The 23,608-nt window shown below is 45.7% G+C and overlaps 1 protein-coding gene across 1 annotated transcript; it reads left to right on the top strand.

The window, feature by feature from the left end:
• The first annotated feature begins 1,887 nt into the window (after positions 1 to 1,887).
• On the top strand, positions 1,888 to 21,452 carry BNIP1 (BCL2 interacting protein 1). Its single transcript, XM_030825002.1, has 6 exons — positions 1,888 to 1,996; positions 4,243 to 4,335; positions 11,879 to 11,970; positions 15,796 to 15,897; positions 17,007 to 17,125; positions 20,792 to 21,452. The coding sequence occupies exons 1-6, from the start codon at positions 1,913 to 1,915 to the stop codon at positions 20,986 to 20,988; spliced, it is 687 nt and encodes a 228-aa protein (XP_030680862.1). The 5' UTR covers positions 1,888 to 1,912; the 3' UTR covers positions 20,989 to 21,452.
• Positions 21,453 to 23,608: the final 2,156 nt, after the last annotated feature.

Here is a 23,608-nt window from a genome sequence, read left to right as displayed (position 1 = left end):
GATTTGAGCCCAGCCAGATGCCAAGCCTGTGATACACTGCCTCGCTATTAGGTGCAGTGGGGTGATGAATACCTTACGAGAGGGTGTGCAGAGGGCTGTAGGGACACAGACAGACAAGCACAGAGCCCCGCTTACAACAGGTGGGGACTATATTGATTTTTTGGAGAAAAGATGGCTTTCAGTAGAAGCTGTGCCACTTTCTTTCTTTTCTTTTTCTTTTTTTTTTTTTTTTTTTGAGATGGAGTCTTGCTCTGTCGCCCTGGCTGGAGTAGTGCAGTGGGGCCATCTCGGCTCACTGCAAGCTCCACCTCCCAGGTTCATGCCATTCTCCTGCCTCAGCTTCCCAAGTAGCTGGGACTACAGGCGTCCGTCACCACGCCCGTCTAATTTTTGTATTTTTAGTAGAGACGGGGTTTCACCATGTTAGCCAGGATGATCTCAATCTCTTGACCTCGTGATCCACCCACCTCAGCCTCCCAAAGTGCTGGGATTACAGGCATGAGCCACCGCACCCGGCCTAGGCTTTGCCACTTTCAAGATAGGTAATCTAGGGTTGGTTGTTTTTTGTTTTAATCTACTCTAAGCCCATCTCTTGATCTGTGATACTAGTGTGGTACAGTTTCAAGGGTGGTTATGAGGATTAAGAGAGATGAACATGGTCGGGCACAGTGGCTCACGCCTGTAATCCCAGCACTTTGGGAGGCCGAGGCGGGTGGATCACGAGGTCAGTTTGAGACCAGCCTGACCAACATGGTGAAACCCCGTCTCTACTAAAAATACAAAAATTAGCTGGGCATGGTGGCGTGCACCTGTAATCCCAGCTACTCAGGAGCCTGAGGCAGGAGAATTGCTTGAACCTGGGAGGTAGAGTTTGCAGTGAGCCAAGATTGTGCCATTGCACTCCAGCCTGGGCAACAGAGCGAGACTCCGCCGCAAAAAAAAAAAAAAAGAGAGAGAGAGAGATGAATGGACTGAATGTTCATTCAGGTCCTAGGCATTTAGGTCCTCACAATCTATGCTTGCTGAAGTGACCTGAACAAAAGCAGATGGAGTGGGGTCGAGTGGGGGAAACGCTTTCTAGGGAGAGGGAACACCACATTCTAAGGCTACACATCCAGAAAGAGCTTGAGCAATCCAGGAAGGGCGCAGGGTGGGGTGGCTGATGGCCGGGGTGGCTGATGGCCTTGAGGACCAGCTAAGAAACTTGGATTATTTACTAGCAAAAATAAAAGAGCCACCATTTGTTGAGGGTTTGCTCTGACATTTCCATCAAAACTACCCTAGCAAGGTAGATTTAATAAATCCAGTTGTATACAAAAGGGAACCACGAGAAGCCATAGAAGGGCTGCATACAGGGAGGTGACTTGATCAATTTCGTGTTTTACAAAGATCCCTCAGATCATGTGTTGGAGTGATAGGAGGTACTCTACTGACCTGCCTTGAACTCCATACTTTAACAAATATATGACGTTTAACATTTCCTCTTTTACTCCACAATTTATACTCACTGTAGAAAATATTAAAAATATAAGAAAGTTTGAAGAAACATAAATTATTACTTGTACTTTCCAGAGACATCTCAATTGATACTTTTCTTTGTCTTTTTTTTCTATGTAAAAAATATATAGTTATTAGAATGCCTGACAGAAGGAAGATGGAAAGAGACCACTGTGAAGCGTTCTTGATATTCCCTCTTCTCTTCCTCTCCATGCTATTAGGGCCATACCAAGAGGAGAGGCTGATTTCCTACACGTGTCAGGGAAAGTCCCAACTCTGCGCAGGGACCCTCGCTTGCCATTTTCGCCAGTCTCTAGGGGGCGCTGCCCGGAGACTGGGCGGGGAGAGAAAGAAGGCGGTGCGAAAATGAGTTTGAATTTGGGCCCTGCCGCTGCCCGTAACCGGCGTCCCCAACATGGCGGCTCCCCAAGATGTCCACGTCCGGATCTGTAACCAAGAGATTGTCAAATTTGACCTGGAGGTGAAGGCACTTATTCAGGTACTGATCCCGGGACCCCTGCCGGGCTCCAGCAGCCCTAACCCAAGCTCTGCTGGTCTGTGAGCTTGGCAGTGTCACTCCCGAACTTTCCCCACTTGGTTTCTCAGACCACAGGCTCCGCCCATGGTCGGCTACCCACCCTGGTCCCCATTTGGTTGTGTCCTCGTGACTGCTGGCCTTGATCCTTTTTCCGGGTGCCGCCGGATCTCCCATCTCCAGAGCACCCCACTGTTCTCCGCCCCTGACTCAGCTACTGCTTCGGGGCTTGGCTTTGCCCCTTCCACCTGCAGCCCTGGTCGTCGCCCCGCCCCTGACCACCTCACAACTTACCTGTCACCCTACTTGGCCCTGCCCTCTGACGCTGCTTCCCCATCCTCCGGTAGCTTCCGGGAGGCAGCTAGCCCCGCCCCCTGCTGGCCAGCTTCCCTGGCATCCAAGGCCACCTGGCACGGGAGGCACCGGGTGAAACGAATGTAACCTGGACCGTAGTTGTGATTTTATGCTTGAGGAAATCGAGTACGGCGCCAAGGCCTAGGTTAGAAAGCAGACCTGGGTCAGTGGCAAAACTGGGACCCGGACTGGGAAAGTCAACCTACGAATAACACCTTAGAGTGTTACCCCGTTTGAACAGATAGGAAATGAAGTGTTTCGCCTTAAGCCATTTAAGGGTAGAGGTAAAATAAACGAGTAGACGTAGGCAAGAATTAGGAATGTAGACACGCTTCCATGAGTTTAGCAAAAAGAAACCAAGAGTTTTAAACCTTGTTTTTTTGTTTGTTTGTTTTTGTTTTTGTTTTTTTGAGACGGAGTCTCGCTCCGTCGCCCAGGCTTGAGTGCAGTGGCGCGATCTCGGCTCACTGCAAGCTCCGCCTCCCGGGTTCACGCCATTCTCCTGCCTCAGCCTCCCGAGTAGCTGGGACTACAGGCGCCTGCCACCACGCCCGGCTAATTTTTGTATTTTGTTTAGTAGAGACGGGGTTTCACTGCGTTAGCCAGGATGGTCTCGATCTCTTGACCTCGTGATCCGCCCGCCTCGGCCTCCCAAAGTGCTCGGATTACGGGCGTGAGCCACCGCGCCCGGCCTAAACCTTGGTTTTTAAAGCTAATCATTTTCAACAAAGTCACTAAACGTTAGATGTAGACTCAGAGTTTGTAACAAGGTGTGGCAAAAAGTGCAGGAAAATAGGGCTCTGCAGATAAACCAGATGCAGGATAAACCAAATTAGATGCAGAATAAACAAATACGGCGCAAAGAAGTGTGATTAAATGAATAAGCCAGAGAAAAAGTGAAATTTGATGCAGATATTTAAAACTTCTTGAACTTCACTTCTCTGATGTATACATTACAAAACTTCTGGGCCAGTTATAGAAAAATAAACAGGTTTCATACAAATGAAATTACATTTTCACATAATCTAATTTGCTTAGGTGTTCTTCTGTACTCTTTCTAACATTTGGGTTCTTGTCATTGCTGATGAGAAAAAGTGATTATAGCTGGATGTATTTCATTCTTACCGTGTTCCAGCAGCTCTGCTAAGTGCTTTACATACATACATAATCTATGATGTTCTATGAGGTAAGTAGTGTTATGATGAGGAAACTGAGACACAGATAATTTAAATAACTTTCCAGGTAACTTTACACAGCTAATAAGTTGCTACAGCCAGTATTTGAATCCACCGGGTCTGTCTCCAGAGCCTGCTGTGAAAGCTGGCACCAGTAATTCTGAACGTACAGCAACAGATTCTAAATCTGCCCTTAAACATGTCTATATAAACACTCTAACTTATCACTAACGGTTTGTAAAATCACACTGGAGAAGTTAATCTCATCATATGATGCCAGATATTTAAACATCCTGATCTTCCAAGTTGGAAGGATCTAAGGTTCTAAAGTTATAGTATCACTTTTGCATGTCCGTTCTTTTTGGGCATACAAGCTGTTTTAAGCTTTTTCATACTGGCCAGGTAATGTTTTGTTAAAATTTAGGCACTAAAAATTAGGTCAAAGCAGTTGTGTTTCTTTCTAGGCTTTTATATTAATTCAACATTAATCTAAAAAGGAATGAGAAAAATGTAAATGATAATGTTTTTGCTTGTGTGGCAGAGGTAAACAGTAAAGATCAGGATGAATTATAGTCAGTACGTTAATATTAGTTGGTTTAAACCAACTCTCTCACTGTATGGATGGTGTCATTTCATTTCATTGCCTTGAGAAAGGCCTTTCATCTGTTCAATGTCTCCTAGGATATCCGTGATTGTTCAGGACCCTTAAGTGCTCTTACTGAACTGAATACTAAAGTAAAAGAGAAATTTCAACAGTTGCGTCACAGAATACAGGTGGGTATTCTCAGAACTGAGATGCTGAGTATCTCAATTCAATCAATGAAGGGGGCTCAGTCCTGGGTATATCCTCTGCTTGAGAGCCGTCTGGCTTCTTCAAACACCAGCTGATGGGAGCAGTAAACACTTAGACAGTGAGTGTGACTTTGTACTAACCTGCTCTCCAGGTAAAAACGAGAAACTTTTGGCTGGGCGCGGTGGCTTACGCCTGTAATCCCAGCATTTTGGGAGGCCGAGGCGGGCAGATCACGAGGTCAGGAGATTGAGATCATCCTGGCTAACACGGTGAACCCGTCTCTACTAAAAATGCAAAAAATTAGCCGGGCATGGTGGCAGGCGCCTGTAGTCCCAGCTACTCGGGAGGCTGAGGCAGGAGAATGGCGTGAACTCGGGAGGCGGAGCTTGCAGTGAGCTGAGATTGAGCCACTGCACTCCAGCCTCGGCGACAGAGTGAGACTGTGTCTCCAAAAAAAAAAAACGAGAAACTTTTGCATGCAGAACACTGCCAGCTGTGTCAACAAGTGGATGGCAGGAACACCATTATCCTTGGAATTTTTGAAATCCTGGGGCCACTTCAAATACTTTCTCTTCTCTACCATTCTTTCTACCCTATTCATTCATTCAGTACCTCAATCCATCGCACTCCTGGGTTTTTTTTTATGCTGTTACTTTGCTTAGCATCTTCCTTATTTCAATAGTCACCAGTCACATCATATACACATTTAGGATGCCTGAATTCAACTATGGTATATGTGCTGTCTCAAAAAACACTAGAAGGTGACAAGTAGCAGTTTTGTTTGTTTTATTTATTTCACATTTTATTCTTATTACATTGGGCTGGGCAAAGAGTTGTGCACCACTGTATAGATTATGTTATTCTGTTGCTTTCATTTTTAAAAATGAAAATGAGGCCAGTAGTTTGAGGACAGCCTGGCCAACATGGCAAAACCCTGTCTCTGATAAATGCAAAAATTAGCTGGGCATGGTGGCACATGCCTGTAATCTCAGCTACTTAGGAGGCTGAGGCAGGAGAGTTGCTTGAACCCAGGAGGCACAGGTTGCAGTGAGCGGAGATCATGCCACTGCACTCTAGCCTCGGTGACAGAGCAAGACTCTGTGTCAAAAAAAAACAACAACATATATATATATATATATTTTTTTTTTAATAGAGATGGATTTTTTGCTCTATGTTGCTTGGGCTGGTAAACTCTTGGGCTCAAGCAATCCTCCTGCCTCAGCCTCTGGAAGTGCTGGGATTACAGGCGTGAGCCCAGACTATTGTGTTGCTTTCAGACAGAATTGGGATTCAGCTTCTAATTGTTTCCAAGTTCAGAATCTAGATCAGAATCAGATGACGAAGACCACTCGTGGGTCTGGGAGCTGCTGAGAAAAAGCCAGGAAACAGGTATGGAGCTGACTATGGAGCGCTCATGTTTCAAGGCTCCCATCTGGGCATCCAAGGATCCTGCATGCAGCTTATGGGTAGAGGGGCCCACAGCAGCCCCTCAAAGTGAACAGGGATGGCACAGGCCCAGGGCTGGAACTCAGGAGTTGGAAGGATGACTGCGTCTGCACACTTAAAAAGATGCTGTCCATCTGTATCCTGGAATCCTGTGTAGGCCCTCTCCATGAGGACAGGAACAGGATTGGCTCCTTCGCCTCCAGTTAGCCTCATGAGTAGTTCAGTAAAAGTCCTGCAAACTTGTCATTATCTGGAGACATTCCTGCCGGCTCCTCTTCATGCCCCTCTACGTGAAACACTAGGCAGTTGCTTTATATTGTTCATGAGTCTTCTTCCTCAGTTATTCAAATTTGAGATAATTGCATTCTTTTAGGGAATTCTGGATCTCCTGGTCACTCCAAGGGTTGATTACTGTTCTGATGGTTTTTCTGGTTTCTTTGTTTCTTCCTCCTTCTTTATTTCCTGAGGGTTTCTAGTAATTTCAGTCTGATGTCTTACGTTCTCCATTTTTATTCCCGAGTTTTCTCCTGGGATCCTTCACTGCAGCCACAGGACCTAATGTTGGGTTGGCAGAGAACTGGCACTTACTCTGCCCTAGTGGGACCTAGGAGAGTCAGGAGGTACCTGAGTGTGGAAACATGCCTGCTCCTTTAGACTTCTGGAGGTCTCTTAGAAGTAGCAGTTCGAATAGTGGAGATGTTTCCGCTGCTGTACCTTTAGTGAGGCTGAGGTGGGTGTCATGGATCTGCCCATCTGTATTAATCTGTTTTCATGCAGCTGATAAAGACATACCTGAGACTGGGAAGAAAAAAAGTTCAATGGACTATGACATGGCTGGGGAGGCCTCATGATCATGGCAGAAGGCAGAGGAGCAAGTCACATCTTATGTGGATGGCGGCAGGCAAAGAGAGAGCTTGTACATGGAAACTCCTGTTTTTAAAACCATCATCTCTCGTGAGACTCATTCACTATCACGAGAAAAGTGCGGGAAAGACCCGCCTCTATAATTCAATCACCTCCCACCAGCTACCTCCCATGACATGTGGGAATTGTGAGAGTTACAATTCAAGATGAGATTTGGGTGGGGACAAAACCAAACCATATCACCATCCCTGGATGGGTCTTGTGGCACCTGGTCTTGTGGTATTGGGGTTTCGTATTAGGCCTTTCTTGCATTGCTATAAAGAAATACCTGAGGCTGAGTAATTTATTTAAAAAAATGGGTTTAATTGGCTTATGGTTCTGCGGGCTGTATGGGAAGCATAGCAGTATCTGCTTCTGGGGAGGCTTCAGGAAGCTTCCAGTCATGGCAGAAGGCAAAGAGGGAGCAGGCATGTCACATGACGAAAGCAGGAGCAAGAGAAAGATTGAGTGAGAGCTCACTTATCACTAAGGGGATGACTTATGCCATTCATGAGGGATCCACCCCCATGATCCAAACACCTCCCACCAGGCCCCACCTCCAACACTGGGGATTACCATTCAACATGAGATTTGGGCAGGGACAAATATTTAGACTATATCAGGTCTAAAGACTTGTGCTTTTTTGGCCAGCACAGTGGCTCACGCCTGTAATCCCAGCACTTTGGGAGGCCAAGGCGAGTGGATCACCTGAGGTCAGCAGTTCAAGACCAGCCTAGTCAACATGGTGAACCTCCATCTCTACTAAAAATACAAAGATTAGCTGGGCATGGTGACCCGTGCCTGTAATCCTAGCTGTTTGGGTGGCCGAGGCATGAGAATTGCATGAACCTGGGACTCAGAGGTTGCATTGAGCCAAGATTGTGCCACTGCACTCCAGCCTTGGTGACAGAGCAAGACCGTGTCTCAAAAAAAAAAAAAAAAAGACTTGTGCTTTTCATATAACATGGCCCCCAAAGCCCACCAGCAACTCTGTTGTTGCTTCACAGAGGAAGACAGTCTGTTCTAAAGCTGGTAGAAAAGCTGGCCAGTTGGACCCCTAAGAAACAGTATGTCTGTGTGTTGTGTTTGTCTACCTCAGAGATTTTCAAGGGCAATTTTGAAAATGTGCAATTTTTGCTATTGGAGTTAACTATATGATTTTCAGCAGCTTCACCATACCTAGCTGATCTCTTCCTGCCTTCATCTCCAGTACTGATTTAATCATCTTAATTTTTTATTTTTGAAAAGATGTTCCTTTTACATGTTTTATGTATGTGTCTGTGTCTGTAAGTATCAACATTCAGTGAAAAGTCTCAGTTATGCCCCAGTTTTGTTTTTTGTTCCACTCTTCCAAACAGGTAACCACTTTTTTTACTGATATATCATTCCAGAGTTTCTCTACTCAAATATTTAAAAAGACAAATTTCTTTTTTTTTTTTTATTTCTTCCCTGTTTCTCATCTAAAAGGTAGCATACTAACACACAGCTTTTAAAAACTTTATACTTTTTTTTTTTTTTTAAGACGGAGTCTGGCTCTGTTGCCCAGGCTGGAGTGCAATGGTGTGATCTCTGCCCACTGCAACCTCCACCTCCTGGGTTCAAGTGATTCTCCTGCCTCAGCCTCCCAAGTAGCTGGGATTACAGGTGTGTGTCACCACACGCAGCTAATTTTTCGTATTTTTAGTACAGACGGGGTTTCACTGTGTTAGACAGGCTGGTCTGGATCTCCTGACTTTGTGATCCGCCTGCCTCAGCCTCCCAAAGTGCTGGGATTACAAGCATGAGCCACCGCGCCCAGTCAAAACTTAGACTGTTAAGTATAATTTTATTATACGTATATTGGAAAATTTTTCCATTTCAGGAATTAGAGACTGTCCTTATTTTTCTTTTACTTTCTTTTTCTTCTTTTTTTGAGACCGGGTCTTGGGCTGTCACCCAGGCCAGAGTACAGTGGCACAATCTCAGCTTACCACAGCCTTGATTTCCCAGGCTCAAGCGATTTTCCTCCTGCTTCAGTCCCCCAAGTAGTTGGGACTACAGGCACGCGCCACCACACCCAGCTAACTTTTGTAGTTTTTATAGAGACAGGGTTTTGCCGTGTTGCTCAGGCTGGACTTGAACTCCTGGACTCAAGCGATTGCCCGCCTCAGCCTCCCAGAGTGTTGGGATTACAGGCGGGAGCCACCACACCTGATCTCTCATTCTTTTCTAAATAGCTGTCATTTTTTTTTTTTTTTTTAGCCAGTTCTCTATCAAAGGGCATTTATTTGGACTGCTTCCACATTTTTTTTTTTAAGCTAACTTATTCCCTGACAGACTTTTCTTCAACTCAGCATGACTTCAACTCTCCAACTACACCTGTTACCTTCAGTATGAGTATTTGTATGTTCTTTTTAAATATCTGGGTGCTCACCCAGTGTTTATTTCCTTCACTCATTAAAATGACCTCACCAATACGTGTACATTTACATATTTATTATGGCACCTAGGAAGGACCCAATAAGCACATGGCCAGTAAATGAATAACCCCATCCCAGTTTTAATCTGCGTTTCTTAAGTATTTATATACTCTTTTTATATCTGGAAATACATACAAGATTCCTGTTTGTTTGCCATTTTTAGCTTTTATTTGAATGTCTTTTTTGTGTATTTCCAACAAGGTCGTGTGATACTAGATAACTGGCCTCATATCCTCAAAACTGGGTGTTCTGCACATGGTAAATCTTGGACATTGACTATGTATAAATATCTGTGTGTTTGTCTTTGTACATTTAGCTCTCAAACTGGAATTTGAGAACTACTCTTCCCCGCCATTCCTTTCTCCAGAACTATCACTGGTTCTCTTTGACAGAACTTCCAGGCAATCTTTTTTTAATTTTATTTTATTATTATTATACTTTAAGTTTTAGGGTACATGTGCACAACGTGCAGGTTTGTTACATATGTATACATGTGCCATGTCAGTGTGCTGCACCCATTAACTCGTCATTTAGCATTAGGTATATCTCCTAATGCTATCCCTCCCCCCTCCCCCAGGCAATCTTTCATGAGTAAATTGTACATTTCTCCCCCCTTTTTAACCCTCCCTTTTTCCCATGTGTTCATTCTTCCATTCAGTGGCTCAGTGCCCAGTCTGTGCTGGGCACAAGGAATATATGTAGTGAATAATGCGAGATACAGCTCTGCTTATGCATAGAATTTACTTTTTTTTTTTTTTTTTTGAGATGGAGTCTCACTTTGTTGCCCGGGCTGGAATGCAGTGGCACGATCTTGGCTCACTGCAATCTCCACCTCCCAGGTTCACGCCATTCTCCTGCCTCAGCTTCCCGAGTAGCTGGGATTACAGGCGCCCGCCACCACGCCTGGCTAATTTTTTGTATTTTTAGTAGAGACGGGGTTTCACTGTGTTAGCCAGGATGGTCTTGATCTCCTGACCTCGGGATCTGCCCACCCCGGCCTCCCAAAGTGCTGGAATTATAGGCGTGAACCACCACGCCTGGCCCATAGAATTTACATTCTAATGGGGAATACAGATTTTAAACAAATAATTATGAAAATAATTGATGACATTTGCAAAACTTTTCCAATTCACAGTTGATTATTTCTTTTATTCTCTACCTCAGCAATATTTGGGGGCATAAATTGAAAGTCGTCTCTGTGCTATTGAAATGGTGGATACACAAACTTGTTCCATACCAGCATGTGCAAATTGATACGTAAATAAGTAAATTAGTATATAAATGAGCAAATACATTGATGTTTCAGATCAATAGCGTGATTGAAGCTAGAACCTGTTTTAATTTGTAAACCAAAAAATGTGACTGGTGTAATGCTATCTTTAATTATAGTCCCTCTTGATGGTTCTATTATCTGAAGTTCTTGGGGTTTAATACTTCTGGGTATGTCTGCTGACCCTCACTTATGGTGGGTTATTTCCTTGGTGTTTGGTTATTTTGGACTGTGAGCACTCATCTTCAGCAGACTTTATCTGAGGGACTTTGTGCAGCTGGGTCGAGGCCAACTCTCTACAGAGGTTTTTGCATTAGCTTCCCGCCAGGTCTCCTGGGATGATCACAAATCTGAGAACATTTTTTTTTTTTTTTTTTAGACAGAGTCTTGCTCTGTTGCCCAGGCTGGAGTGCAGTGGCACAGTCTTGGCTCGCTGCAAGCTCTGCCTCCCAGGTTCACGCCATTCTCCTGCCTCAGCCTCCCGAGTAGCCAGGACTACAGGTGCCCGCCACCATGCCCGGCTAATTTTTTGTATTTTCAGTTGAGACGGGGTTTCCCAAGTTAGCCAGGATGGTCTCGATCTCCTGACCTCATGATCCGCCCACCTTGGCCTCCCAAAGTGCTGGGATTACAGGCGTGAGCCAACGTGCCTGGCCGAGAACACTTTATGTTAATTTCTCTTCATGGAGTTTCACGAACCACTCAGGGAAGATAAATTGAACCCTAGATCAGTGGAAGGAGCAGCTCCCTGGTTGGTTATAAATTCTCGGGGGAGTTTTTTTTTAACCTATTTGGAACTCATAGCAAAAAAAAGGCAGGCATCTATGTTTTCACTCTGTGCTGGTAGATGGATATTTTTCTAGACCATTTTCCTGTGTCTATAACCTTTCGTGGGTTTTAGATTTGTGGTGATCTCAGTTCAACTTACCGACCTCAGCCTCAGATGGCCCAAGGGTTCATTTTTCTGTCCCTACATGAGCTCTCAAACCTTCAAGTGCTCAAACTGCCTATTACTCGTCTTTAATGAAATAGGCACAGAAATTGTGAGTATCTGGAAATGAACAGCAGTTTGATATTTTAATGATATCTAACTGGGGGATCAGTGTGTTCGTATTTCGTCATTGTTTTTCTTTTCATTTAGGGCCTGCCCTAGGTGACAGGAGCAGCACCTCTGACGCCAGGACAGCCATGCATCACTCTCAGGCTGACTGTTCCCGCTCTTGTTCCCTTCTCACTTTTGGGCCGTAGGGGTTTTCCTTACTTTCTTGTGGACTTAGCTATAGATTTAAAAGGATGTGTGTTATATGTTACCTAGCATTCCTAGGTGTTCTGTTTTAAAAGAGTGCTTCAAGTGCTATTGTATGCCCTTGGCAGAAATAGAAATGCTCTTCTGTTTTCTTGTTGACTTTTGAAATCATTTTAACATGGAGTTATTTTTCCTGAAAGGACCTGGAGCAGTTGGCTAAAGAGCAAGACAAAGAGTCAGAGAAACAACTTCTACTCCAGGAAGTGGAGAATCACAAAAAGCAGATGCTCAGGTAGGCAGGACCTGCCCCCACCAGCGGCCTCTGCTGGCTCACTTGTTCCCTGTGAGCCTTGCACGTGTGTTTGCCTGATGGATCTGGTTTAATGCTGACTTAATGGTGTCTTTTTTTTTTTTTTGAGAGACGGTGTCTCGCTCTGTCGCCCAGGCTGGAGTGCAGTGGCCTGATCTTGGCTCATTGTGACCTCTGCCTCCCGAGTTCAAGCAATTCTTCTGCCTCAGCCTCCTGAGTAGCTGGGATTACAGGCACCTGCCATCACGCCTGGCTAATTTTTGTATTTTTAGTAGAGACAGAGTTTCGCTATGTTGGCCAGGCTGGTCTCTAACACTGGCCTCATGTGATTCACCCATCTTGGCCTCCCAAAGTGCTGGGATTACAGGTGTGAGCCACTGCGCCCTGCCAATTGCGTCAGTTACACATGGGTGGAATGTTCTCTCCCAGTCAGTAATTCTCAAGTGGGGGTGAGTGGGGAAGGGATAAATAGGGTCTATCTGAGCAGGTGGAGCTGAGCATAGTTTACAAAAGATGTTTAACATTATACTGTATTGTATATTTTTAATCAAAAAATATGATTGCTTTTGTAATACAGGGTCATTTTTTATCTAAGGATAATTGGTACCAGAAAAAATCTACAGAAGGAAAACCTGCTTAAGGTGAACCAAAATTTAGAAGGTTTTGAGTGGGATGCTATCTAAAATAAAATAAAATAAAATGCAACAAAAACCATAAATTAAACAAAATTGAGGTCAAAAAATAAAACGAAAATTGAGGTTGTAATTGCAGGTGTGTGCTAATCCTTGATTATGTGCCATTTCTTGTTATTGAATTGGGAGAGGTTTAACTTTTCCAATGAAATTGTCAGACAACATGAAACAGTGTCTTTCCCTTCACATTTGACTTTTGTACCAATCATAAAGAGGGTTTTTCCAAACATATTTGAGGTATTTAGATCATTCTCTCTCTTTTTTAAAAATATATTTTCGGCCAGGTGCAGTGGCTGATGCCTGGAATCCCAACACTTTGGGAGGCCGAGGTGGGCAGATCACGAGGTCAGGAGTTCGAGACCAGATTGACCAACATGGTGAAACCCCTGTCTACTAAAAATACAAAAATTAGCTGGGCGTGGTGGCACACACCTGTAATGCCAGCTACTTGGGAGGCTGAGGCAGGAGAATCGCTTGAGCCCGGGAGGCAGAGGTTGCAGTGAGCTGAGATTGCTGCCCTCCAGCCTGGGTGACAGAGTGAGACTCCATCTTAAAAAAAAAAAAAAAAAATTATTTTTATTTTTAAAAAATTAAAAAATTTTGGAAATGAGGTCCCTCTCTGTTGCCCAGTCTGGAGTACAGTCATAGCTTACTGCAGCCTCGAACTCCTGGGCTCAAGCGATCCTCTCACCTCAGCTTCCCAAGTAGTTGGGACTACAGCACACTCCACCGTGCCGGGGTAGATCATTCTCTTTTGAAACCCCTGCTAAGTCATCATTCCCATGGGTTTTCTCTTTGTCTCTTGTTTACTGGTCCACCTCTGCCAGATCTGTATTTGTGGCTTTGCTTCTGATTTGAGCAATTTGCCAGCATCATCTTCCCTGCAAGCAGCTGTGTATGTAACAGTCAGCTGTCAGGAAGACACCGACTGGCAAACACACAGGCACAGGGAGGCCAGTGTAAGCAGGGAGGGCTGTATGAGTGGTGGGCAGTGATCCAGGGCTTGGCTGTTTCACGAATACTTTATGTTTTTTGTTTTGTTTTTTTTTTTTTTTTTTTTGAGAAGGAGTCTCGCTCTGTCGCCCAGGCTGGAGTGCAGTGGCACAATCTCTGCTCACTGCAAGCTCCGCCTCCTGGGTTCACGCCATTCTCCTGCCTCAGCCTCTCCGAGTAGCTGGGACTACAGGTGCCTGCCACCACGCCTGGCTAATTTTTTTGTATTTTTAGTAGAGACGGGGTTTCACTGTGGTCTCAATCTCCTGACCTCATGATCCGCCCGCCTCGGCCTTGCAAAGTGCTGGAATTACAAGCGTGAGCCACTGTGCCCAGCTGACCCTGTCTCAAAAAAAATAAAATAAAACCAAGAAAAAAAAATAACTTTGGCAGTTGAAACAGTAGTTATGCTTGCTTGGGTCATCATGCTTGTCACATCATACAGTGAGTATCTGTTTGCTTGTCTTTTTACCAAATGAATGTGAGGTGGTTGAGGAGAAGTACTGCCCCTCATTCGTCTCTGGATCCCAGGGTCCTAAAAAACCCCCTTGCAAACTGTTTCAAAACGTAATGGATTCTTTAAAGTGGCAGGTGTGAAATGGTGGAGCAGGTGCTCATTAAGACCGTCAGCATAAAGGTGCTATTAGAAAACCACCCTGTCAGTTCATGTACTCTGTGTTTTGATTTTTGAGTATTTCTAGAGATTAGCACAATTGGTTTGAGCTGGCTACATAAGAGTTCTGAAGTACGAGTTTGATTCTTAGACTTAGTTAGCTTTTTTATAGTCTATCAACAACTGTCAACATTTCTTTTTTTTTTTGAGACGGAGTCTTACTCTCATTGCCCAGGCTAGAGTGCAGTGGTGTGATCTTGGCTCACTGCAACCTCTGCCTTCTAGATTCAAGTGATTCTCCTGCCTCAGACTGCTGAGTAGCTGGGATAGCAGGAACCCGCCATCATGTCCAGCTAATTTTTGTATTTTTAGTAGAGACAGGGTTTTAACATGTTGGCCAGGCTGGTCTTGAACTCCTGACCTCAAGTGACCCACCCGCCTCGGCCTCTCAAAGTGTTGGGATTACAGGTGTGAGCCACCACGCCCGATCAACTGTCACATTTCTAACTCCAGGAAGCTGCTCACCAACTTTCCGTTATCACCCACAAGTTAGCGCAGTTGAAGACTGTAGATCAGCCGTGTCAGTCAGGGCTCTGCTAATCCATCATGTTTGTGTTGTTCATGATTGGTCTGTAGTGTGGAAAGAACAACAAACCTTGAAGAAATATTTTGAAAGATTGGCTTTTTGTTTGTGTGTTTTTTTTTTTTTTTATTGAGACGTCTTACTCTGTCACCCAGGCTGGAGTATAGTGGTACCATCACGGTTCACTGCAGCCGCCACTTCCCAGGCTCAGGTGATCTTCGCTCCTCCGCCTCCTGGGTAGCTGGAACCACAGGCATGTGCCACCACCACGCCTGGCTAATTTTTTGTATTTTTAGTAGAGACGGGGTTTCTCCATGTCGCCCAGGCTGGTCTTGAACTCCTGGGCTCAAGTGATCCACCCACCTCGGCCTTCCAAAGTGCTATGATTACAGGTGTGAACCACTGTGGCTGGCCACGATTTTTCATTTCCTACAAAGTATATTAACTCAGCAGCTGAAGGGCCAGAAATGGTTGTTCAAGATACTGGAGATGAGTAAGTAATGGTTTTCCGGGGATGGTACCAGCTAATACACAGGCCATAGCAGTACAGCCTTAGAGGCAACTGGACCGAAGAGGGGCCTTATGTGCCCAGCTGAGAAGTTTGGATGCCTCCCTGAAGTCCAGCCATTGTGGAGCTGTGCACAGAGGAGTGCCATGTTCACAGCCCCTTGGGCTGACGGGGCAGAGGGACAGCTACAGAGCCTCCCCGTGGCGGCCTCCAGGGTCCGGTCAAGGGGTATCAGGACCTGAGCAAGAACAGTTGTTGGGGGACCAGGAGGAGGAAGTGGCAGGAGGTGGGATGGGCTCTGAAGGCCGTGCCTGGTGGCCTTCCCCCGTGTGCCTTTGTTGGTGGGAAGTGCTGTGAATTGAACTGATTTATGGCCTGGTGGAGTGGACACACTCACACATGAACCTTCCAATTCCAGCAATCAGGCCTCATGGAGGAAAGCTAATCTTACCTGCAAAATTGCAATCGACAATCTAGAGAAAGCAGAACTTCTTCAGGGAGGAGATCTCTTAAGGCAAAGGTACCTATTCTTTTATTTTTCTGGGCTCCGATAATAATAGATAACAATTGGCAAGGTGTACAACCCACTGTAGGAAACCCCCTCTTGTTTTCAGCCTGGTGTTTAATTTGATTATATAAGTAATTTTTTTTAAGTTTGAAAGAAATGCGTACTTATTTGTAGTAAATTGGTAAAATAAAGTATGAATTACAAAATTAAAATGTCGAATCTTTTTTTTTTTTTTTTTTTTTTTTCTGAGATGAAGTCTCACTCTTGTAGCCCAGGCTGGAGTGCAGTGGTGCCCTCTCGGCTCACCGCAACCCCTGCCTCCCAGGTTCAAGCGATTCTCCTGCCTCTGCCTTCAAAGTAGCTGGGATTACAGTTGCGTGCCACTGCACCCAGCTAATTTTTTGTATTTTTAGTAGAGACGGGGTTTAACCATGTTGGCCAGGCTGGTCTTGAACTCCTGACTTCAGGTGATCCACCCACCCCAGCCTCCCAAAGTGCTAGGATTATAGGCGTGAGCCACGGTGCCCGGCCGAAAATATCGAATCTTATTACTCATGAACATTTTGGTATATTCTCTCCCTCATTTTTACTTCTACATTTCTTACAAAGTCAAAACTGTACTATACATAAAATTTCATATTCTGCTGTTTCAGCACAAAAGTTGCTCATTAAAAAAAAAAAGCTTTTTAAGCCTAATTCTAACAGTACATAGTATGTAGATTGTATGTTAATACAATCCCCTGTGTGTGTTTGCATTTCTAGTGTTTCAGTAGTGTAAGCAACATACCGGGGTATGTCTTAGAACATGAAGCTTTATCCACATTTTGGATGTTTCCTTTGGAGGGATTTCCAGGGATGAGATGATTGAGTCAAAGGAATGAACATTACCAAGGCTCCTAAACTGGCAAATTGCTTTACAGAAGGCAGCACTGGTTTATGTTCCTACTAGCAGTCCACAGGGGCGTGGGTCTCAGCACACCCTTTCCAGCATTGAATGTGATCATTTAAAATATGTATGCTAATTGGATAGGTAAAACATGGGATCTCATTTGGATATGGGGCCTTCTTGCAGGGAGGCTTTTGTTGACATTCCTCCCCTTTCTCTTCTTCTGAACTTTTAGGAAAACCACCAAAGAGAGCCTGGCCCAGACATCCAGTACCATCACTGAGAGCCTCATGGGGATCAGCAGGATGATGGCCCAGCAGGTGCAGCAGAGTGAGGAGGCCATGCAGTCTCTAGGTAAAGCCGGGCCTAGGGTAGGAAGCTTCTTCCAGAGACACTGCTCTAGGGCCCTTGCCCTGGCACCTCCATGCTGGGCTCCTCCACCACAGCCCACACGAAGTTCACTGACTTGGGTGAGATGACTTGACACCGTGGTCTTATCCAGAGTGGGATGTGCCGCTCATATTTCTCTCTTTTTTTTTTGAGATGGAGTTTCGCTCTTGTTGCCCAGCTTGGAGTGCAATGGCGCGATCTCCACTCACCGCAACCTCTGCCCCCTGGTTTCAAGCGATTATCCTGCCTTAGCCTCCCAAGTAGCTGAGATTACAGGCATGCGCCACCACACCAGGCTAATTTTGTATTTCTAGTAGAGACGGGGTTTCTCAATGTTGGTCAGGCTGGTTTTGAACTCCCGACCTCAGGTGATCCGCCTGCCTCAGCCTCCCAAAGTGCTGGGATTATAGGCATGAGACACTGTGCCCGGCCTGTATTTCTGTTTACTAGAAGACCCCACACCCCCATCAATGTTTCCTCAGGGGGAGCATTCCCAGGGGCTTATGTGAAAAGCAGAGGTCCCCAGCCCCTCTCCTAGAGAGGGTGTTGGCAGGGCTGGGTAAGGGGCCTGGAGTCTGATTTTCAGTGAGGGCTCTGGGGACCCATATGGCCAGGCAAGTTTGGGAATCGTTGCTCCAAGAGATGTTTGGGGAATCGGCTGCTGGTAGGACTGCTAGGACCTCAGTTTACAATTATACTCCCCAACATTATTTTTCCTATGAGTTCCTTTTAAAAGATGTGAATCAGAGGCTATAGGAGAGACTGCTTGAGAACATCTGGTTTCCTCCAATAGTTTTCCCAGAGTGTCTCCTCTGTGATGGAGAAGAGCATCAGCCCTCTCCAGGGTCCTTCAGTATAAGACAACAGCAAAAGGGCGTTTACTCCTTGAAACTCTTTTGGAAGATTGCACACATGGACAAAAGTAGAAAGCATGGTATCCTGAATCCCCTGACCCCTGAGCCCATTGCCCTAGCCAGTCTCGTTTCAGTTCTACCCTCAGCCCATCCCCCATCTGGATTATTTTGAGGCAAATCCCAGACATCGTCCATAAATATCTCAGTACATCTCTCTAAAAGATAAGGGACTCTTTGGGGAAAAAGCAGAAACAACCCCATAACTACAATACCATGATCACCCCTAGAAATTATAATTTTGGACCACTTTTTTTCAGTGCACCAAATAGGCAGAAGCAAAAGGAAAGCAAGCAGGTGACCCCAAGATCACTCCTTGAGTTTGCAGCTTACCTGAACATTTGGGCTCGGAACCAGCCAGGGGCTTCCTCTCAGTGTGTGCTGTGGGAGAGGCCTTGGAGAGAGAGGGAGCAAGGAGACAACTTGGCCTCTGAGTCCAGGGTTCTTATGCTCTGGTGTGGCGACAGGATACTCCCCTGCTAACGCTAACAGTGCGAAGGCGACACAAATGCTCGTGGCTTCTGGGGTGTTGAGAGGGTCCCAGTGTTCTTGGGGCCCATTTTGTAGAAGCGATAGGTATTGAAGAAAAGAGAATACCGTTCTTAACCCCTTCCTTATGCCTCACAAGTTCAGCTTGATTTAAAAGCCTACTAGGACCATAATTTTAAACCAAAAGCTTATTAGGAATATGGTGTCTGGAATTTGCTCCACAATTGCAGGAGTAGTGGGAGTTGGCGGGGAGTAGGGAGCAGGATTTCAGAGGTTGGTGGTTCTTGGTTATGGGTGGTGAGCAAATGGCATTTCATGATATTATGCTGTCTACTCTGTGATGGTTCAAAATTCTCCGTAATAATAAAGTTTAAAAAGAAAGGCCTATTAGGTTTTTACTTAGCAAGATCTCAGGGTTTTGAAATCACAGCAGGCAAGCGTGGAGAAAGTGGGCGGAGAGGGATTCCTGTTCTGTGTTTGTTTTTCTCCTTTTATCTGTCATTTTCAAAACGCTACTGTTTCCTCTGATAATTTATCTTATCTACTTATTAGTTTTTAATTTTGTGAAAAGGTGACACATACAACATAGAGAAGGATAAGAAAACTCTAGCCCAGGACTGCCAGTAGAAACATAACAGGAGCCACATATGTAACTTTAAATTTTCTAGTAGGCACATTTTAAAAAATAAAAAGAAACATAAGAAATTAATTTTAATAAGATGTTTATTTAACCTATTATGTAAAATATTATAATTTCAACGTACAACTAATCTTAAAAATTATCGAGATATTTTACATTCCTTTTTCTCAGATTAAGTCTTTGAAACACTGTGTGGATTTTGGTCAGGCGCGGCTCACACCGGTAATCCCAGCACTTTGGGAGGCCAAGGCGGGCAGATCACTTGAGGTCAGGAGTTTGAGACCAGCCTGACCAACATAGTGAAACCCTGTCCCTACTAAAAATACAAAAAGAAAATTAGCCGGTCGTGGTGGCACATGCCTGTAATCCCAGCTACAGGGGAGGCTGAGGCAGGAGAATCATTTGAACCCGGGAGGTGGAGGTTGCGCTGAGCCAAGATCACGCCACTGAACTCCAGCCTGGGTGACAGAGTGAGACTGCGTCTCAAAAAAAAAAAAAAAAAGAAAAGAAAAACGTTGGTGGGTTTGACACTCACTGACATCTCCTGATATCTCCATTTTCATTAGCCACGTTTTTATATGCACAGCAGCCTCGCATGCCTAGGGGCTGCCATATTGGTCAGCACGGCTCTGGAGAGTACAAAAGGGACACAAAAAAGATCACTCTCTGTTCTGACCTCCAGCTGACCCCTACCTGCCAGCCCTCTGGTCCACTTCCCAGAGGCAACCACTGTAACCAGTGTCTTAAAAAATATCTTGTGATCCTCCAAGCTTTTGTAACTTAAGCAAATGAAATACCATTTATCTCCCTGTTTCTTACCTAAATGGAAACATTTCACAGGCGTTCCTTTATACTTTCCCCTTTCATTTAATGTGTTCTGTTCAATGGCTGTTCTGATGATGCCTCACTATGTTTTGTGGGAGAACCTCGCCAGGTACACCTTCTACCCTCAGTGTCAGGCCCAGATACCCATATTCAGAAATACATCTGACTCTAGGGACAGTGATTCCTTAAGGGATGTGGGCCTCTTCTTAGGTGTCACCTCCTTAAAGCTACAGCCAGTATCCCTGGCCTGAGGGACTGGTATGTGTGAGGGCTTATGGCAGAGCCCGGCACACCCTTGCCCTTTTGAGATCCTGCAAAGAGCCGGTCTGGCCAGCAGATGTCCTGGAGGCTACCCCTCACAGGTGGAAGGTTCTGGTGCGTTCGGCTGCTGCCCCGACACAGACCTCACAGTGCCCGCCCACGATCCCTGGGTTGGTTTTGTGGCTGGTGGTTTCCCTGAGCAGCGTCCATCTGCTTCAGAGAGCTGAGGAGGTGGCTGGGTGAGCAAGCCTCTTCTGCCCTTCTCCCTGGTGACGTTTATGTTCAAGGACTCCCAAACAAACCGCCTCACTCTCTGGAGCTGGTGGGACCTGGGGTGGAGCCTTTCCTCGTCAGCTCCTTGGCTGGTCTCCACATGCTTTGATTCCAGCTCAGAGGAGCTCACTTGAGAATGCTGGTTTTTATCAGCACCCCAGCCAGCAGAGTGAGGTCTTTGGATCTTGAGCTGCAGTCTCTGAGTCGGGCCTCCTTCCTCTTTTGTTTCAGTGACTTCTTCACGAACGATCCTGGATGCAAATGAGGAATTTAAGTCCATGTCGGGGACCATCCAGCTGGGCCGGAAGCTTATCACAAAATACAATCGCCGGGAGCTGACGGACAAGCTTCTCATCTTCCTTGCGCTAGCCCTGTTTCTTGCTACGGTCCTCTATATTGTGAAAAAGCGGCTCTTTCCATTTTTGTGAGATCCCAAAGGTGCCAGTTCTGGCCCTTTCAGCTCCTGTTTCAGGATCTGTCCTCGTTCCTGAGCTCTAGGCTGCTAAGCTGAGCCACACACCCCTCCGTTTGCGCCAGTTGCCTGCAGGTTGGATGGAACACAGTGCCCCGTTTTTCTTCAAGTAGCTGGCTTGTAAAGGGTGAACAGAGCCATGGGAGGCAGGCCTGTCATTGGGATGCCACCCTGGGGACATAACGAACTGCCTCCTTCCCCCATTGTGCACTATGGGAGGCCGCTGTGTGGAGCACTTAAAGTCCAGCCTCCAGGACCAGATGCCCCTCCTGTCTCCTGCTCCCATCGTGCCCTTAAATGCCAGATCTGGTGGAGGGAAGAGAGAAGAGGTAGGAAGAAAGGTGATGAAAACTCATGGTCATTCCTTGAATAAACTTGATTTTATTTAATAGAATAAAATGTATTTGATTTTGTAAGATAGCCCTCTGGGAATGTGTGTTCCTCTTTTCTTTTTTCTTTTTTTTTTTGAGATGGAGACTTGCTCTGTCGTCCAGGCAGGAGTGCAATGGTGCAATCCTGACTTACCGCAGCCTCTGCCTCCTGGGTTCAAGAGATTCTCCTGCCTCAGCCTCCCAAGTAGCTAGGATTACAGGCATGCACCACCACACCCAGCTAATTTTTGTATTTTTTAAGTAGAGACGAGGTTTCTCCGTGTTGGCCAGGCTGCTCTCGAACACCTGACCTCAGGTGATCCACCCGTCTTGGCCTCCCAGAGTGCTGGGATTACAGGTGTGAGCCACCACGCCCGGCCCTCTTTTCTTGATGTCCAGATTTTCAGGACATGAACTTATTTATTTATTCATTCAACAAAGAATTATCATTATTATTTTCTTTCTGTCCCCACCCAACAAGGAACTGTTAAACAGCTGCCACACACAAGGTGTTATAGACACTGCTGAACATTACAAATACATTGGTAAACCAGACATGATTCCTCCCTCAAGGAGGAGCAGAAGGAGACACGGACATAAAATCTCACAGACTATCAGGAAGGAGGGTCCAACAGCCCCTGTTCAACCAGGTATGGCGGCTGATACCTCTAATCCCAGCATTTTGGGAGGCTGAGGCAGGATGATCACTTGAGCCCAGGAGTTCAAGACCAGCTGGACAACATAGCAAGACCCTGTCTGTATTTAAAAAAAACAGAAACAGAACAGAAAACGGCCCTTGTTGGAAGTGGCTCACACCAACATCTGAAAAGGCTGAGATGCCATTCTCTACCACAGCAGCCTGGCCGGGCCTGGGGATGTGCAGTGATTCGGGCTGGCACATGCCTTTCTCTCTGATGTCCAGAGCTAAGTATAACCAAGGAGGGAGAAGCTAGTGAGAAGCTGAGACTGTGTGAGCCTGAGTTCTGTCCAGGCCAGAGGGAGAGGGCCCAGGCTAGGCCAGCCCTAGAGGTGCTGTGTCTTTTGTGCTACAGGCCTGGCTGACCTCAAGCTTGAAATCCCAGCCTCCCCCACTATTTATAGCTGCAGAGGACCTGGGAGGGGCAGCGTGGAGGCTGAAGGGAAAGTGGAAAGAACATGGACTTTGACCCTTGGCCCAAACACTTGGTTTTGAGATTTGGCTCCACTGCTAATGGACCACAGGACCATTGGCAAGTTACCTTATGTTGCTAAGCCTCAGTTTTCCCATCTGTAAAATGGAGGTGATCATCCATATGGGTCCTCATAGAGTCAGGTTGGGAATCCAAAGAGAATATAAAGCAGCAAGTGTAGCTAGCTGTCTTCAGACCAGGCCTGCCATGGCCTTTCCAAATGCTGCCACCCCCAGGGCCCTGGGCACTGAGGTTTCCTGCAGCTGACAGCAGCGGTGCTTCAGGAAAAGCTGGGCCAGGCACCAGCATTCTGTTAGAGGTGTTCGAGCAGAGGATGTCAAGAGTTAAGGCCTCAGTTATAAAGTGGCAGATCATCATGGGACCAAGTTATAAAAAACTAGCTGCACATCTTAGACTAGCTTAATGAGTGGATTCCAAGTTAAAGTGTGGATCTAAGTATAGATCCACACTTTGTGTACACACACACACACACACACACACATATTTTGTAGGCTGTATATCATCCTTAAACAATTCCTGGCCCCAAGAGACACTCAGTGCAGATTGTGCACACATGTGTCTTATTTATAGTCAAATTAAAGCTGAGAATAAAGCACAGATGGGAAATTCCCACTCAGATTCCAGCTGTAAGTGCAGCAGATGGATGTTATCAAGTTAGGATTTTCTTGTCTTAACATTTTTCTTTACTGCTTCCCACTAATTGTCAACATCCTCCTCACAGTATGGAATTGCGTGGGCTCTGTATGCCCTAAACATGCTCCCTTTGACACTTTATTTCTCTTTTACTTGCCTCCTTCTGAAAATAGAGTCGAATGTGACCCATTTTGAAATGTCATTGATAACAACATCTTGCAACCTCCACCAGCCACCAGGGTTAATCCCCAAAGCAGAATGCGGCCCTCTCCATGCTCAACCATGAGGGGGCAGTGTCCACATTTGCTCTGCCGTCTTGCAGTGGGTGTGGTAATCTTCATCGGTCCATTTGAAATGCTCTTATGGATATATATATATATAT

The sequence above is a fragment of the Nomascus leucogenys genome, chromosome 2 (assembly GCF_006542625.1).
Source record: "Nomascus leucogenys isolate Asia chromosome 2, Asia_NLE_v1, whole genome shotgun sequence".
In the NCBI taxonomy this organism is placed as follows: Eukaryota; Metazoa; Chordata; class Mammalia; order Primates; family Hylobatidae; genus Nomascus; species Nomascus leucogenys.
The sequence above is the reverse complement of the archived record's forward strand: the minus strand, read 5'-3'. Positions and strand labels throughout refer to the sequence as shown.